The sequence below is a fragment of the Haemaphysalis longicornis genome, unplaced genomic scaffold (genome assembly GCF_048455015.1).
Source record: "Haemaphysalis longicornis isolate Haplotype H1 unplaced genomic scaffold, Haemaphysalis longicornis Haplotype H1 scaffold_8, whole genome shotgun sequence".
Classification (NCBI taxonomy): Eukaryota; Metazoa; Arthropoda; class Arachnida; order Ixodida; family Ixodidae; genus Haemaphysalis; species Haemaphysalis longicornis.
The window spans coordinates 33,305,474-33,321,005 of NW_027526445.1; the positions used below are offsets into that span (position 1 = coordinate 33,305,474).

Here is a 15,532-nt window from a genome sequence, read left to right on the forward strand (position 1 = left end):
TGTGCAATGTTTGGGAACGGCTAGAATGAACGAGTTGTTTGGACAGACTCGATTTGCGTAGTGTTCCTAAAGGTGTTGAGCACCCATTTGTACAGCCAGCACTGGTGGACCTTTTATGTAAAACGCATTGGTGGAAACTGGTTTCCTTGCGAGGTGTGCTAATTGCAATGAACATACCTCCTTCGCAGGCGTGCCGAGATGACACTGAACGGCAAGGTGCGGATCCGGGTGGAAGTGTTCGGCAAGGGCCGCTTTGTGGGCGTCGGACGCAACAAGCGCATCGCCAAGTGCACCGCCGCCAAGAGGGCGCTGCGCGCGCTCAAGCGCATGCGGCAAGAAGGCAGCGTGCTTCCCAGCGCATTTTAGGAGGCCCCCCCGGCGTCCATTTCGTTTTACCGCCTTTGTTTTACCACGTTTTACCAATGCTCTGCACTTCGCCCCAGTGCTGCTGTTGTGAACTCGCTGGGCTCGTGTTGTGGAAATGCCTTCTACTGCGCTCCGTCTTGGCTTTTTATCTGCCCCAAAGCGTTGGCAACATGCTGCTTGCCGAGGCAAGCCACAAGCAGGGACGTTTTTATCAGACCCGGGTAATGCCTTGTTCAAGGTGCTAGCGAGGGGGTGCTGGTAGACGGCTCCGTTTCTTCAGCAAGGCTCAGAAATGCGATTATTTCACCTTGGAAGGGGCTGCACAAAGTATTTTAGGTTTGTCACCGTGCCATGCTCTGTGGATTGACCAAGAGTGGTTCGACCAAGAACAGCTGAAGCATTTACTTGTGCATAGCATTGACTTTTGTGCAGTAAGCTGTTTTTACGCTTCGTAATTTAACGTATAAGCGATAACACGAGTGGCACTCCCGAAGGCCACTGTAGGGAATTTGTTCCCGTACGTGTGTGCCAGTTCTATTTCGCTTGGTAATGCTGCGAAGCTTTTTATGTTAGCAAAGCCCATGACGACGTAATGAATGCACGATCAGTGATGCTGTCAGCCCTTGTCTAGTCTGTAAAACGTTTTTTTTTTTTTTTTTTCTTATTCTCTGAATGCTTAATCTGGTGTCTCGAAACAACCAGCCTTTATACTTTGCGCGAAAGGAATGCTCTCGCTATAGTATCGCAAATGCTTACAACAAACAGTGTTAGTATATCCATTGGTTGTTTATGACATTTGGGGGGTGCGCGCTTAGTGCCCGGGCTGCATTCTGTTTGCACCAATCCCGGCAGTTCTGATCAAGATGAAAAATTCAGTTGTGCCATTTTGCTCGGCTAAACTGATTTGCGTGGGTACTGAGGCCCGAAGCTGTACATACGTGTTCTTTACTTGCGCGTTATGAGTCTTGTCACCAGCGTAATGCTGTGTTGCACTGACACAGTATAGTCCCTCCTTGTTTACTCTTTTCACGTGTCCCTACTGTATGAAGACGTAAATTTGCGCCCATTTTGGCCGTTTTGCTGCTCCTTTATTGAGCAAGTCGTGAATTTTGTGAGGGAGGGCGCCTGCGTGGATTGATACGAATATGTGTGCACGCTTTTTTGTTTTTTATGATACGCGAGGCTGACTGTGTCACGGAAGTGCATTTTTGTAAATATCTTGCGCAAACGAAATAAATGAAAACTTTTCGCGTAAAATGCCCCGACTGACTGCACTGGCTGGGGTGATGGGTCTTTGTGGTAAGAGTTGGGCTTGTTTTTAATCCAGACTAGGGTTGAAGGGTGTGCGCTTTTCCAGTGTTTATTTGGAGAATTCTGTGCCTTGTGACTCCTTCTACTGTGGTGTAGGACATACAGTGTAGACCGCTTATAACATCTGACGTGGGAGCATCGAAAATCTGTATTGTAAGCAGTACCGCACTGTAACCAAAAAGTGCGAAAATCCAGCCTCGTTGCAATCTGCCGTTTAGGCATTCCTTGTTTCGGCTTCTCAAACGGACGCCACTTAAAAATACAGGCACGGTGTTTGAATTTCTGCATGTTTCTCGCCAGATAAGATATGCTGCAGTACGGCTCTCCAAACTGCGATTGCGGCTTTAACTTGCTTCTTTGTTTTAGGGGCAAAGCACCCGCAGGCCGAGGCTTGTCCGGCGTCCGTGCTCACGGCACAGCACCGTGTTAATCGAAACATCTGTGAACAAAATGTATGTTCACAAAAGGTTAACAAGAACAAAATAAAAGGTTCACAAAAGGTTAGAGAGAGAGAGAGAGAGAGAGAGGGGGGGGGAGGGAGAGTGCTTTCGAGAGCCATGCTGCGCATGAGCAAGGAGCATTGGATTGGATTGATTTGGATTGATTTTGATTGGGTAGGATTAAATTTAATTGTATTGGAAATCGTTTTAGCAGCAGTAAGCACTCTCACGGGTGATTTCCGGCAAGAACGATCCCCAGTGTTTCGGCAGCTCATCATGATTCACTTCGTGGAGATGCGTGAATTTTTTTTGTTTTGAGGGAGCACATTTGCTCTTTCCTGCATTTGGAGGAATGGATGTCATTGGGAGGGCCTGGCTGATGCTGTCGGCGTGTGATAAAAACGAGGTGGATTTTTTTTTTAACCTTGCCTCGTGCATTTCCGGTGAGTTCGTGATGAAAGAGGTGCAGTGCGAGAGGTGATGTCACATTTTCAAACTTGCAGAGCTTGCAAAGTAACTGTGAGGTGTGTGGTGAAGGAGCTGCAGGTGACGATTTGAAGTCAGTGTTGCGTTTTTTTTTTTCATCGTGGATTAGGATGCCATGCCTGCCCCCGCGTGAAAATTCGTATGTGCATAAAACATTAAGACTCGCCATCATCAGTCTCACTATTCAGGGCAAACTGTCTCCTCATGTTAGTGAAATGAATAATTTGAGGGCACATTGTTGCCTCCGGCATAAGGAGTCGTCTAGTGGGATCGGCTCTCTTCTTTCGAGGGGGACAGCTGCATCTCTGCTCGTCGTATTACAAGTGGATTGAGGAAGGGTGTGTGTGCCTGGCCATCACCTGTCACCATGTTCTATCTTCTTGCCAATATAAAGAGCCTGTGGCGTACCTTCCCCAGCATGCTGTGATATGACTGTTATGCCTACACTGTGCCTTGCAAAGAATGTGGGTTAATGGGCTCCAGTACCCCGGTCACGCGGCATCATAGCAGTGCCATGGACGGCTTACCACAGGTGCCTGTTGCACTCTCATCTTGTTTGTGTTCGCTGAACACATGAGGGCCTTGAACGAAAGGCACGATGCCGTCACCTAGGTTGCATCTCGTGATTAACACGCTCGGCGGTAAAGACCATCTGCTTGATGAAAGGTAAGACTGGAATTGTATCCCCGTTGCCTTGCTTCCTCCTCCTCATACGTTTGCTCCGTGTGCACTCCCCCTCTGCAAGTTGCCCTCGTCTCTCTTTCACTGGCACTCCTTGGAGAAAATTGTTGAGGGGAAGGTTCACCATCTCAGTTGACTGCTGCACTCCCAGGCAGCTGCACTCTAACCGCTACACCTTCTCGCACAATACATGTATACATATAGTGCTGCGAAAGAACTAACGAGAGTCTGAGAAAACAATTTCATATCCAGTGCTGCTCTACAAATGGCTAATTTAAGTGGTCTGTGCTGTACTTGAATGACAATCAATTTCGCAGAGTTATTGTCATGTTGGTCTGACGGTGCACACTGAGAGCAAATTTTGCCGAGGGGTTATTTTGCTGCCTAAAGGACCAAACTGGCTTTCAGTTAGAAAAGAAGGCAGGGGAGAGTTTTCGCTACATCAATGCCAACCTTGATGCGTGTCTAGTTGAATTAGTAAGCTGGTTTTGAATGCTGCTTGAGCCATCTCGGGCTTGATGGGGGGGCAGTGCAAACAAAACACCTTATCTAATTTATGCACTGAATAGCTAGCTAGTCAAACTAGGTGCACAAGTGCAGTTGACTCTGTTAAAATAAGAACAGGAGTCGACTTGTAGCCAACTTGTAATGTTTTCGCGTTGTGAGTGCATACCACTATACAGTTCATCCTGTGCTTTTTTTTGGAATTGATGGCTACAACTAATATCCTCGGTCTCCCACTGTGGAGTCGTAATAATCGCCCAGAGTTGCCATTGGCATTCTTGCACCTGAAGCTCCAGTCTACAACCTTAACAAAATGAACATCGAACATCTCCATTTGCTCCGTAGAGCCACGTTGTGTACGAAAGCTCACGAACAAGCAGTTTCACTTCCTCTCGTAACCTTGAAAAAGACTCGTGAATAGGCAGACACCAAGTGCAGGTTTGTCCGACAAGGGAAGCATGGAACGGACAGAGGCCTATCCTAGTCACCGACCTTCACATTCCATTGGCACCCTGGGAAATCTCGGGCAAACGTCAACAGCCATCTCGCCAGACCGATTGCCTGCTCTAGAACGATGACACAATCTCAACGTACTCATCACTTGGAGAAATCTGAACTCCCCAGATAAGATCGACGTCTATACAGGCGCTAGCGTGGCAACCTCGCCTATTGGCTTAGCATGGACCTGCACTGAAAACCTGTCCCTTGGTGGTGAACCCGTCCTCAGACATGATGGCGCTAGGTAGGATGGTGGAAGGCCAACTTGATGCCATCAGTGGTGCCGTTAGTCATATTTGCTATGACCCCGACCACCAGCCAAAATATGCATGCTAACGAACTCATTTCAAGCCATTCACGGACTTTACAAACCTCTCTCGCTGAACCCGCTTGGCAACTCTATACTATTACACAAAGAACTCCTCGGAAGCCGCAACTTGCACATCAGAGCTAGTTAACTGGGTTCCAAGCCACTAGGAGACCAACGCAGGGAACCAGTACACCCACTAAGAAGCATGGGAGTGCGAACTTTATGCTTCCAACTGGTTCCCCTTTCCGCTTCCTCTCCCAATCCTCCAGCACCCTTACTTCTCCTACTGGAGAAGAGTAAGAGACAATGTTGCCAACCGGTTACACCCCCTTGGGTATCTTGCCGCCACTGTCTCCTGCTCAAGATCCAAAGAAGTCGTCGTGCACAAACCTATGAGCAGATGCTGGTACACTGCACAAATTACCCAGAAATGGGCAAAACATTCCAGCACGTACCCACGATGCCCCTACTGCAACACTGATGCCAGATCAGGGGCGGCATTCTCGTGTTTTGGCCATGGTTTTGTCCGTTTCCAAAGTGTCCGTTTTGAGCAAGCCCTGATTGGCTAAAAACGAACACCCGGATGTGACGCCATGCAAGCACGGCGGATTGATTGATTGATTGCAGGGTTTAACGCGCTGACGCAACGCAGGCGATGAGGCGCGCCGTAGTGGAGGGCTACGGATTAATTTTGACCACCTGGGGATCTTTAACGTGCGCCGAAATCTCGTACACACAGGCGTTTTTGCTTTTCGCCTCCATCAGAAAAGCGGCCGCCGCGGCCAAGCACGGCGGAGCTACGTGCGGCAGCTTCTCGGAGCAGACGATTTGTCGTCGCCTTGTTGTTGGTTTGCTGGCGGAACAATAAACACACAAAACACAGTTTAACATATGTTTAGTCATTTAAAATGTGTTTACAAGAACAGTTGTGGAAGTCGACCCAAAGCCCACCTACCACTACAAGTACGTCACAAATGGACGTTTTCAAAACAGACAAACGATAATACCGCCTCAGATCTCCGCCCCTTAGTATGGACGTGCCCACACCTTGCCAAGCATCGCCCAGAAAGACTAACAAATGTCAATCCAAACAGCCTACGTCGGAAGGACACCCTGTATTTGGCGAGTCTTTATTACGAGAAATTGCTGCTCTTGCAGTTGGGAGTAGTCTAGTGTGAGTAGTCCAGATGGGGGTCGATCCCGGTGAAGACTTTCAGGCCTGAATACAGTCACTGACTAGGGATACCCTTCCCTTCATCCCCTCTTTGCTCCTACAAAACTTCTGCAGGTGAAAAAAATTCCCCGCATTTCCCCGAGGGGAAGAATGTGAAAGTGCGAATGCACGAGTTGAATTTGCGCGGTTCGGTAATGTTCGCGAAAGAGAGGTTACACACACACACACAACTACAAAGAAAGAAAGATGCATTTATTCACAGACACCTATTTGTGTTGTCGTTGTACTTGATTGCTAGAGCGGATCTCAGCTTTGAAATTTCGTGTCAGTACTCGTTTAAGCGGGTGCATTAGCCCTTCTCACGCCCGATGCCTGGCCAATCCCCCACGTGGGTATGTGCCATGTCAGCGGCCAGGCAGCGCATGCCCATCTCCCCCCGTTGCCAAGGACCACGTGGGTATGTGCCATGTCAGCGGCCAGGCTGCGCGCGCCCATCTCCACATGCGCGGACATCGCCGGTGGACGCAGGTTCAGGGTCGCTTAAGAAGTGCATTGCACTTAAAAAATTGGCAGCAGGCCTACGCCCACGTGCAAGCTACGTGAAGTTGGAAGCATGGTACAGCATACTGGCTGCAGAGAGAGCATGTCTTTTATTATGAGCATCGATCAGAAGATCATGTGGAAGGGGTTCCTTACTCATGGAATCCATGTGCCCAGCTGCCCCTCGACGAGGATGACCTGGTTCGGGAGGGAGGGCTAGACAGCGGTGTCTCCCACTGCTCTTGGGGGTCGGGGGAGGGGAATAGTAGCGGTGGTGATCCTGGGGTGACTTCGCATTCTCCAATAATAGTGTCCCTGGCTGCTGGCACAGTTTGCATCCAGCTCTATATTGACTTGGGGACAACAGGTTAAGTTGGGTGGGATGAGGGCATGTATTGCATTGAAGAACCACGGTGCAGGGAACAGCAGATTTCACCGTGGCTCCTGTGATCCGGCTGCAGTGTTGAAAGCGCCCTGATTTGGGCGCGAAGGATGGCGTCGCAGAGACTTGCAAGAGGTGTTTGAGTTGATCAAGCAGGCGATGTTGATGGTCCAGATCTAGGAGTAGAGCTACGCTGCAACGCTCGTGCAAGATCGCTGCTTCGATCCCACCTCCTCGTTAGCAAGGAGAGAATCACGATGGCGGCAAATGTATGGGCACTTGATTCTTTCCAGCCAGGAGTAGACTGTTTTATAAATAAATCGAGATCAACTGTATCAAGCAGCTCTTGGGAGGTCTTACGATGGCTAAGGTGATATGCCGTTTCAAAAAATAGGTACAAGCCAAGAGCTTCTGGTGAGATGCGGGACATTCAACACATTCATATGCCACTCCCCAGACAAAAGCAAACCTGGCGATTCTACCACAAAGAAGCTACTTCAAAGCTCTCGCTTCCAAGAGAAAGAAAAGGGCGTTCAGAGCCTAATGTGGCCAAACATTTTTTGCATTATATTTCAGCTGTCACGAAAAAAGTGATGTGTGTTGCAGTGCACTGATCGCATTTATGGAGTGAAACAAATTTTACCTAAGCTAAAATGCCAGGGATATATAGCGCTAACCACATGCAGCGATTTTTCCAGCGACACGACGAGCGACGCGACTAGGATCCGCAGTCGTCGAACCGAAGTCGCTCGCCGAGGCAACCACATGACAGCGACCGCTCGAGCGACTGAGCATGCGACTGAGGATGGCGATTTCAATGTTTCCGCACTGCGCATAGTAACGCGCTTGGTACGCTGGATGTTTGCAAACATTTTTTTTGTTCATTTGTCATAAAAAGCATGACTAAAAGTATTACGCCTTTCTACCTTGCTTTTTGCACTTCATTGCATCTCTATCGATAGCGCACGCTTTTCCTTCTGCGCCTCGTTTCTCGGCTCCAACATGAACGCCGTGAAGAACTCGCTTTCTTGACGTCGTTTTTCCCACACGGGTCTCGCCCAGTGTGAGCGGGAGCCTTCCTGCTTCTGCTTCAGCGTGTACTCAAGCTTTGCCACGCAAAGCTTTCTTTGCCGCTGCACCGCAAACGTTGTCTGCGTGGATCTTCCCCCGTTCTCTTTAAACCGGAGGTTGCGTGCTTACGTAGGAGCTCCCCTATTGGCTAGTCGCTGAGGCAACTTCCGGGAGGCGAGCGACTGTTTCTGGCGGCCCAGAACCGAGCGATTCGATGAGCGACTTGGTGCGCGGTGAAAAGTAGTTCGTCGCTAGTCGCGTCGCGCCCCAAGTCGCTCGCAAAATCGCTCCATGTGGTTGGGGCTTATGAAATTTTTTTTCATAAAAGTGTTGTCAGTTGTTTCGAAAAGAACTGCACTGTGGTTGCTTATAATTTTTATGCAGCTACCGTTTAGAAAAATCGAGGAGAACCATGAGGCTTTTTTTTACATTTCTCTCTTAATTCAAAAGTTTACAGTTTATAAAAAAAATTCCCCGCATTTCCCCGAGGGGAAGAATGTGAAAGTGCGAATGCAGGAGTTGAATTTGCGCGGGTTCCTTTTTAACGTCACAATTTTTTTACAAAAATGTTTAGTATTTTAAAACTAGGTATTCCTTGTACACAACAATGATCTTTTGTGATCGACATAGAGTGCTTCACCTGTGTCAGAATGGCGCAGTCTAATGTCGGCTTCATAAAAAAAAAAGACAGGTTTCATTCCAACAACAGGAAGTGTTTTTTTCTCTCGAGGCACTTGATATGTCTCTGTGGAAACGTATTGTGTAAGTTAGCTTTCCTGCAGTGCGCCTTGGGTGCAACGATCAGGATATTGGACTTTGGTCTTTGAAGACATTGGCTTTCGGCCCGAGCAAGCTCTGCACTTCAACCCTCTTTCACCCCACCCACGATCATAATCATTGTCACAGGAAGTCGCCTTTCCAGCAGTGCATTTTGGTGTGGACGGTGGCCATCAGTAAGGCACAGAAAGCTTGGATTTGCTTTGTCATTATGTAAACACTGCGCTAGCCGATTTTTAAACTTGAGTTTCCACGAATTCCACACCTCAAATAAGAGGGCTAAAATCGGTACTGGTCCAACATAGGTGTTGCAGACTAGATGGTGAAAGCAAGCTCCATTTCTGGGCTCATCACCCTGCACGTGTGTGCGGCCAATGGCAGTTCCTGTCCTTTTTTAGTTCCACTGGTATTAAAGTTTCGCAAAGTGAGCATCGCATCACTTAAAAAGCAACTAGAAAGAGCTCGCAACTCAAATGTCCAAGAGTAGCACAAACTTCCAACAGAACAATACACGACAGTATCACAATGGTAGGGAACAATGTTCTAAAATGACATTCAAATGCAGGCGTGCATTTCGTACAAATCGCATTTATTTAACACATTCGGACGGATGGATCGTACACCAAGACACATTAATACTTTCTACATATCAACGGTGGTATAATGCACCCACGTTTATGCAAAATTATGCCTGCAAAATGCAGGCCCCTAGCTGTACATGTGGAAAAAGCTTTGTTCCTCAAAACCGGGTTACGAATACCCCCACCTTGGGTAATCAATACCATGACATGCAGAGTAAGCACACCTCGATCTCACTGCATGTAGTTAACAAACGTCACATAATATAATAAAATCATGTATTAAGAAAAATCATTCATCATCATCATCATCAAACGGGAAAGACACCAGCCAAGACATTGCTCCAGGATCCCTTCAAGGAGGAGGCAACACTGAGCACTTGAACAATATAAGATATCAAAAGAGCCTATTACAGCGCTGTAATAGCTCACATTTTCTTTGCTCAACCAGTAACGTACCCGATTAAGTTTCACGCAAACTGCCCTGAATAAATATGCCGCATAAAAGGAACGAAATAGACCATGTACCAATGAGAACCGCGCATAAAAGTAATAGCTCGCAGGGAGTTCCCTTTCCGTGTGGTGGCAGTTCCATAGTGGAGAGGCTCATCGCATGGTGACCAGCTCCTCGGCCGAGGTCGGGTGGATGGCGACGCAGTCGTCGAACTGGGCCTTGGTGGCGCCCATCTTGACGGCGACGGCGAAGCCCTGCAGGATCTCGTCCACCGCGTCGCCAATCATGTGCAGGCCGACCACCCGCTCCTCGGGGCCCGCACACACCAGCATCATGGTGCACGGCACCTTGCGCTGGGTCATGCTGTAGTACATGGGCGTGAAGGTGCTCTTGTACACCTGGGAGCAGGAAGAGAGGGCCACTGCAGTTTAAACAACAACGTTCACCTTTTGTCCTTCACGAAGTCCTACTAAATGAGCAACTTATAATTTTCATTACTGAGGGGGACTGCGCGTGTTGCAGCGTAAACCAAAAAGGTATGAGTACCGTACTTACCCGATTCTAACGCGCACTTTTTTTCCCAGAAAAATAGGTCGAAAAATCGCATGCGCATTAGAATCGGATACGAAAGCGAAATTGCTGCAACAGCAGAAATTTCCTCCCACCCATCGCCATCTCAAGATGGCACCGAAGTTTTTAGCAACAATTTTTCGGACGCATGAAGCATAGGCGCCTGGGCTTTTCTATCGTCGTTTACACAAATCGTCAAATCGTTCCACTTGCGCGCTTGATAACAGCAATGGCAGCAGCGGCTCTCACGCGTTCAAAACGAGCGGTCGGCTGAAGCGTGCGCCTCTGAAGAAGCTCGCGGGATGGGCTTGCGAGGCGTGGGCCACGATCCCATCAACCATGGTTGAACGTTCGTTCAGAAGTGTGGCATCGCGAACGCGCTTGACGGCACCGAGTACGAGATGTTGTGGTCAGCGGAGAGCGACGAGGAGTGAGATGAGCGAGATTACTTCGGGAAATAAATCGCCCGTTTCTCTCGCATTCGTTTTTCTTGCTCACTAAGTTCCATGCGCGTTACAATCGGAGGTGCAAGTTTTTTCGGTTTTTTGTCAGGAAAATCGGGTGCGCGTTAGAAGCGGAGGCGCATTAGAACCGGGTAATTACGGTAATACCTTTGCTACAGGGACATTTGAAATCACATTTGAGTGGAACGACCTTCGGAAATTTAAATGTCACATTTACATTGGAAATTTTGAAGAGCATTTGACTAATTTCAAATGCCCGTGTGGCAATGGTATGTATAACTCACCCCTGTATTCTCTCCACAAAATGCGATTTCTAGTGTCAAGCAATGCACGAAAATTTGAGAATAGCGAGCGCGGTGCAGCCGTCGATGAACCGATTGTGAAACATTGACACTTAGTGCGCGAGAGAACAGGGACGGAAGAACAACACAGGATTGTCCTGTTCTCTTGTGAGTTCAGTAACAATGTTTCACAACTACAGTCAAGTAGGCAACACGGACGCTCCGACATTGATCAGCACGCACCTTGACCTTGGGGGGTCCGTACTTGGCCTGGGCCTCGGCCACAGTCATGCCGACAGTGCCGATGGGCGGGTGGCTGAAGATGACCGTGGGGATGTTGGCGTACTCCAGCTTGCAGTCGGGCCGGTTGTGGAACAGCCGCTCCGAGAGCCGGCGGCCCGCCGCAATGGCCACAGGCGTCAACAGCCACTTGCCGCAGACGTCGCCCAGGGCGTACACGCCTGGATGGGTGGTGTTCTGGAATTCGTCCACCTGCACGGCACATTGCGGTTGTGGGCAGTTGCAGCTGAGGGGGCTGTTGTATGCAGTGGGGCTGCACAGGATTCAGGGCCTGACCATGCGTAGCCCTTCAACCAAAAAGAGCCACCACAGCCACAGGTTGAACGCCCAAACTTATTTCAGAGGCAGAGTACAATGGCTCACTAATACGTCCCCTTGAAGGAACAATTAAGAGATACGCAGCTTTATTCACCCAAAAAAGTGCCATGCCCTAGCACCAACTGTGCCAGTTTTCCTGCAAGCAACAAGTAAGCTAGAAAATATGAAAAACACGCACACGAGAAAGCGACTTGTTTCACCCAACACTTGTTTAAAAGTAGAAGGACAAGAATTGGCCTTCTCTTATGTTTCTTTGCACTGCCCCAGTCATGCTGCAGGGTACAGTTTGTGGCTGCTGGCTGCTGTTAAGAAACACGAGTGAAATTGCATCGGTGCCTCTGATTCTGCTTAACCATGCTTGAATCCCAACATGCCATTCGGGATTAAGAGCATCGCTTTTAGGATTGTCGATTACTGTGCACGTCACTCAAGGGACCATAAGTGTAACACGATTTGAAAGAAAGCTGCCCTTAAACTCTCCATTTCCCTTGCGCAGCTAAGAAGTCCCAAACCATGCGAGCAAACACTTCGAGTACCTGACTGGCAGTGCTAAAATGTACAGGCGAAAGATTGTAGGCACTCTTACGACCAAGGCACGAACAGTTGATGGAACTGTGCGGGGCCTGACTACGTGATACAAACTAATGCACAAACTTCTCTCCTTGTTCCAGTCTCTCCATTCCCTTGCAGGATGTAGCAGTTCCACACATGCTGCTGCTCCGTGGCGATGCACGGAGGTTATGGGTGCCGGCGTCACCAGACGAGGATGTGGCCTTACAGGCCGAACTGACATCACTCCCGACCACAACGTGACTGACGACATTTCGAAGCCACCGCCTGTATTAAGTCGGATGAGCTGCTTCCAAGTAGGCTGTCCCGTCAGTGACAGGAGTTGACGGAAATTCGCAGCTCCCTCCTTGACGAATGGGAATCGCTCGCACTGGATGGTGAAAGCGGACCCCTCCGCACACGGACGGCAACGGAGTCACGCCAGTTGCATGGACAAGCTCAACCACCCGGTGGGGCCAACTAGTGTAACTAGATAAGGTTACACAGTATCAGCACTCTTTTCTCCTATTGTTCCGTGCGGCCATGACCACTGGTCAGTTCGCATCATCATGTGACATTTGCTTACACTGCGACGGTTCATGGGAGCCGCCATTTTGTTGTTTATGCGTTTTAGTCGTCAGTCAACTCTGGTAGGCTTAGCGTGTCCTCCCTGCTCTGCGGCTGCGCGCGACTGACGTCGTTCCGAGCGCGACTCAAAGACAGCGCATGTATACTAGCATTTCAGCAACAGAAGTGTGTCCGAAATGCCATTTTGCTGCATCTTCGGCAGTGTTAACAAACGACCCGGTCAGAGTTACCAGCGAGGCCGTAGATGCGGCAATCTGGCAACACTGAGAAACACCAAAATGGCCGCCGTTTCTGATCTGCGTGCCTCAGTCGCGGTGCTCTGATACCTTATCTAGGGACACTAGGGCCAACCAGTGAAGGTAGCACCGAGCGCAGCATGTTGAGCCACCGCCAGTTGCTGCCCCGGCCCCCACGATTTTGTCTTTGTTTGTCCAGGCATACTATCTTACACCCGCACACATTACCATTCAGTAAACAACATGGCAGCTTGACTGTCACTCGACGTTTCTTTCAGTTCCTCATGAAGCTGCCGCAATCTGTGCTAATTGCATTGTGGTTATGCTGCACACTCCACAAAAACTAATAAAATACGCATGCCATAATCACACTGCAGTTCCACAACTCCATACGTTGAACTCTGGGATTAGAGGTGGGTAGAAACTCTTCCTCGTCCATGCCCCCTTATCGGGTGGGGACGGCAATCCCCCGTGAAAATGGAAAGAGCATTTCTAGCAAGAAATCAATTTCCGGCTTCATTTCTGACTTGATTATTAGATTCTAGCTGGAATCGACAGCTTCTGACTAGAAAAATTCTTAGTCTAGCTAGAGACAATTATATCCAGCTTGCGGGTTTTTTTTTCTTCTAGCTCGAAGTAAATCTCGATACAGCTAGAAATAAGCTAGAAACTGAATTTCTAACTAGAAATTCTGCTATTTCTTGCTAGAATATTTCTAGCTAGAGTAAATTTCTGGTTCAATAATCCAGCTAGAAAAAAACATATATATTCACCTGGGATGGCAGACGCCCCTAGACCGAAGCGACAGTCGACCCACCTTAATGTGCCCGGTGGCGTCAAGCTCGACGCCGGTGCGCTCCAGGCCAATGTCCACGTGTGGCTTCCGGCCCACAGCCCACAGGACGCAGTCCACGTTGGCCAGCTTGTGGCCCGTCGTGGTGACCACCTCGTACCCCTGGCCGGCCTTGGTGATGCTGGCCACCGTGCAGTTCTTCTCGAACTGGACCCCGTCGGATGCCATGCGCTCCATCAGCGCCGCCGTGACCGCGGGCTCAAAGGTCCGCAGGATCTTGTCGGTGCGCGTCACCAGGGTCACCTTGGTGCCAAGCGCGTGCAGCACGCCGGCCAACTCGACGGCGATGTAGCCAGAGCCCACGACGACACAGTGCTGCGGCAGCTTCCTCAGTTGGAAGAAGCCATCACTGGTGATGCCGTACGCCGCCCCTGTCGCGGGTCGGGAGAGGCAAAGATAGCAAGCACGCAAATGTAGTCGCACGTTATCCCAGAAGAAACATGCAAGAATTGTGCACCGAATGAACACACTTGTAATGAACGCGAACGATGAAGCTGTCCCAGTCCTTTCGAGCTCATTTTAACGCATTTAACTGTGCGCAGAAAAAGATGCTGTAGCGAGTATTCAAAATAAAGAAATCATACCAGCATGAACATTGCAAAGGTTTTTTGAGACACAACGAGGGAAAACCTGGTGGTGCAAAGGCCGTAGCCAAATGCTGCCCCTCCTTTTTCTGCTATCTACAGCCGAACACTGGGGCTCTTCAATGATGTCTCATACCCCGAATAGCCCACGTTCTGCTTACAGTCCTCGGAGGTTGCCCCACAGGGGGTTCAGTTGAACTCGGACGTTTCACACTTTAGCCACAAATGGCACTGAATTTTTCTACCGACTTTTTATCAGCCGCACACCGTTCACAAGTAAAACAGTCGTGACATGAAACTCGTGTACCCATTGAGAGGCGCGTACATATGAATGCAGTACATGCCCCTGTTATTCGAAGGAATTTCACTATCGGGGAGTTTAATTGGTACCTGTTCCTGTGTAGATTCCCACCATGTTACTCTTCTGACTGGATTTAGCTATTTTTGTTGCTTAAGCTTTTCTTGTTTTTATTGACGCTAGGTGGTCCTTAGACCAGCAAGTTTTAGCGCGGCAGTAATTCTATAGTATCATTTTTTTTCGCATTCCGAGTTGGCTTTTACCGGGAACATCGGGCACAATAGGTTCGCCGCCGGTGGCAATCAGAACATGGTTGGCGGTGTACGTATCCCCGCCGACCACCACCGTCTTGGGACCGGAGAACGCTGCCCTCCCGCTCACGACGTGGACGTTGCTCTTGCGCAAGTTCGCCTCGTAGATTCCGTTCAGCCTCTTGATGTAGGCGTCGCGCTTTTCCGAGAACACGGCCCAGTCGACTTTCGGGAAGGTGGCCCCGGTGAAGCCGTACTCCGGCAGGTCCTTCATCATTTCGGCATGGCTGGCGCAGTAGAAGCATATCTTCTTGGGGACGCAGCCGACGTTGACGCAGGTGCCTCCCAGCGGCCCGTGCTCGACGAGCGCTACCTTGGCCCCGTACTCGGCGGCCCGCCGGGCGCTGGCTATGCCCCCCGACCCACCGCCGATGACGAGGTAGTCGAAGTGGCGCCCTGCGGGCTTGGCGGCACTCGACATGTCTCTGCGCGCTGAGGGGAGTCGGCGGCAGCCGGTGCAGCAACTGTTCCTCTCCGGCTTGTTCGAGAGATTCGAGAACTGCCGACAGCTGTGATCACGCCAGATCGAACGCGCCGATCGCACGAGACCGCGCATGGACCGCATGGATGGTGATGGATACCGGGCCGGCTTACTGGCTCAGACGAAG

At 49.7% G+C, this 15,532-nt stretch overlaps 2 protein-coding genes across 3 annotated transcripts in view; one reads left to right on the forward strand and one right to left on the reverse strand.

Annotated features, from left to right (window-relative positions):
* Positions 1–1,623, forward strand: part of Dcr-1 (Endoribonuclease Dcr-1) — a 79,154-nt gene extending 77,531 nt beyond the window's left edge. For both annotated transcript variants that reach the window (XM_077680608.1, XM_077680609.1), the window contains exon 20: positions 189–1,623. In XM_077680608.1, coding sequence (XP_077536734.1) covers positions 189–366 — 178 coding nt within the window. In that variant the 3' untranslated portion in view covers positions 367–1,623. The remainder of the gene's footprint in view (positions 1–188) is intronic.
* A 7,488-nt stretch (positions 1,624–9,111) lies between these two features.
* Positions 9,112–15,494, reverse strand: LOC144149944 (glutathione reductase-like). The gene is made up of 4 exons (XM_077681693.1): positions 14,877–15,494; positions 13,696–14,102; positions 11,131–11,379; positions 9,112–9,970 (listed from the first exon to the last, which is right to left on the reverse strand). Exons 1-4 carry the CDS (start codon positions 15,487–15,489, stop codon positions 9,725–9,727), a joined length of 1,515 nt encoding a protein of 504 aa, XP_077537819.1. The 5' UTR covers positions 15,490–15,494; the 3' UTR covers positions 9,112–9,724.
* Between the last annotated feature and the right edge of the window lie 38 nt (positions 15,495–15,532).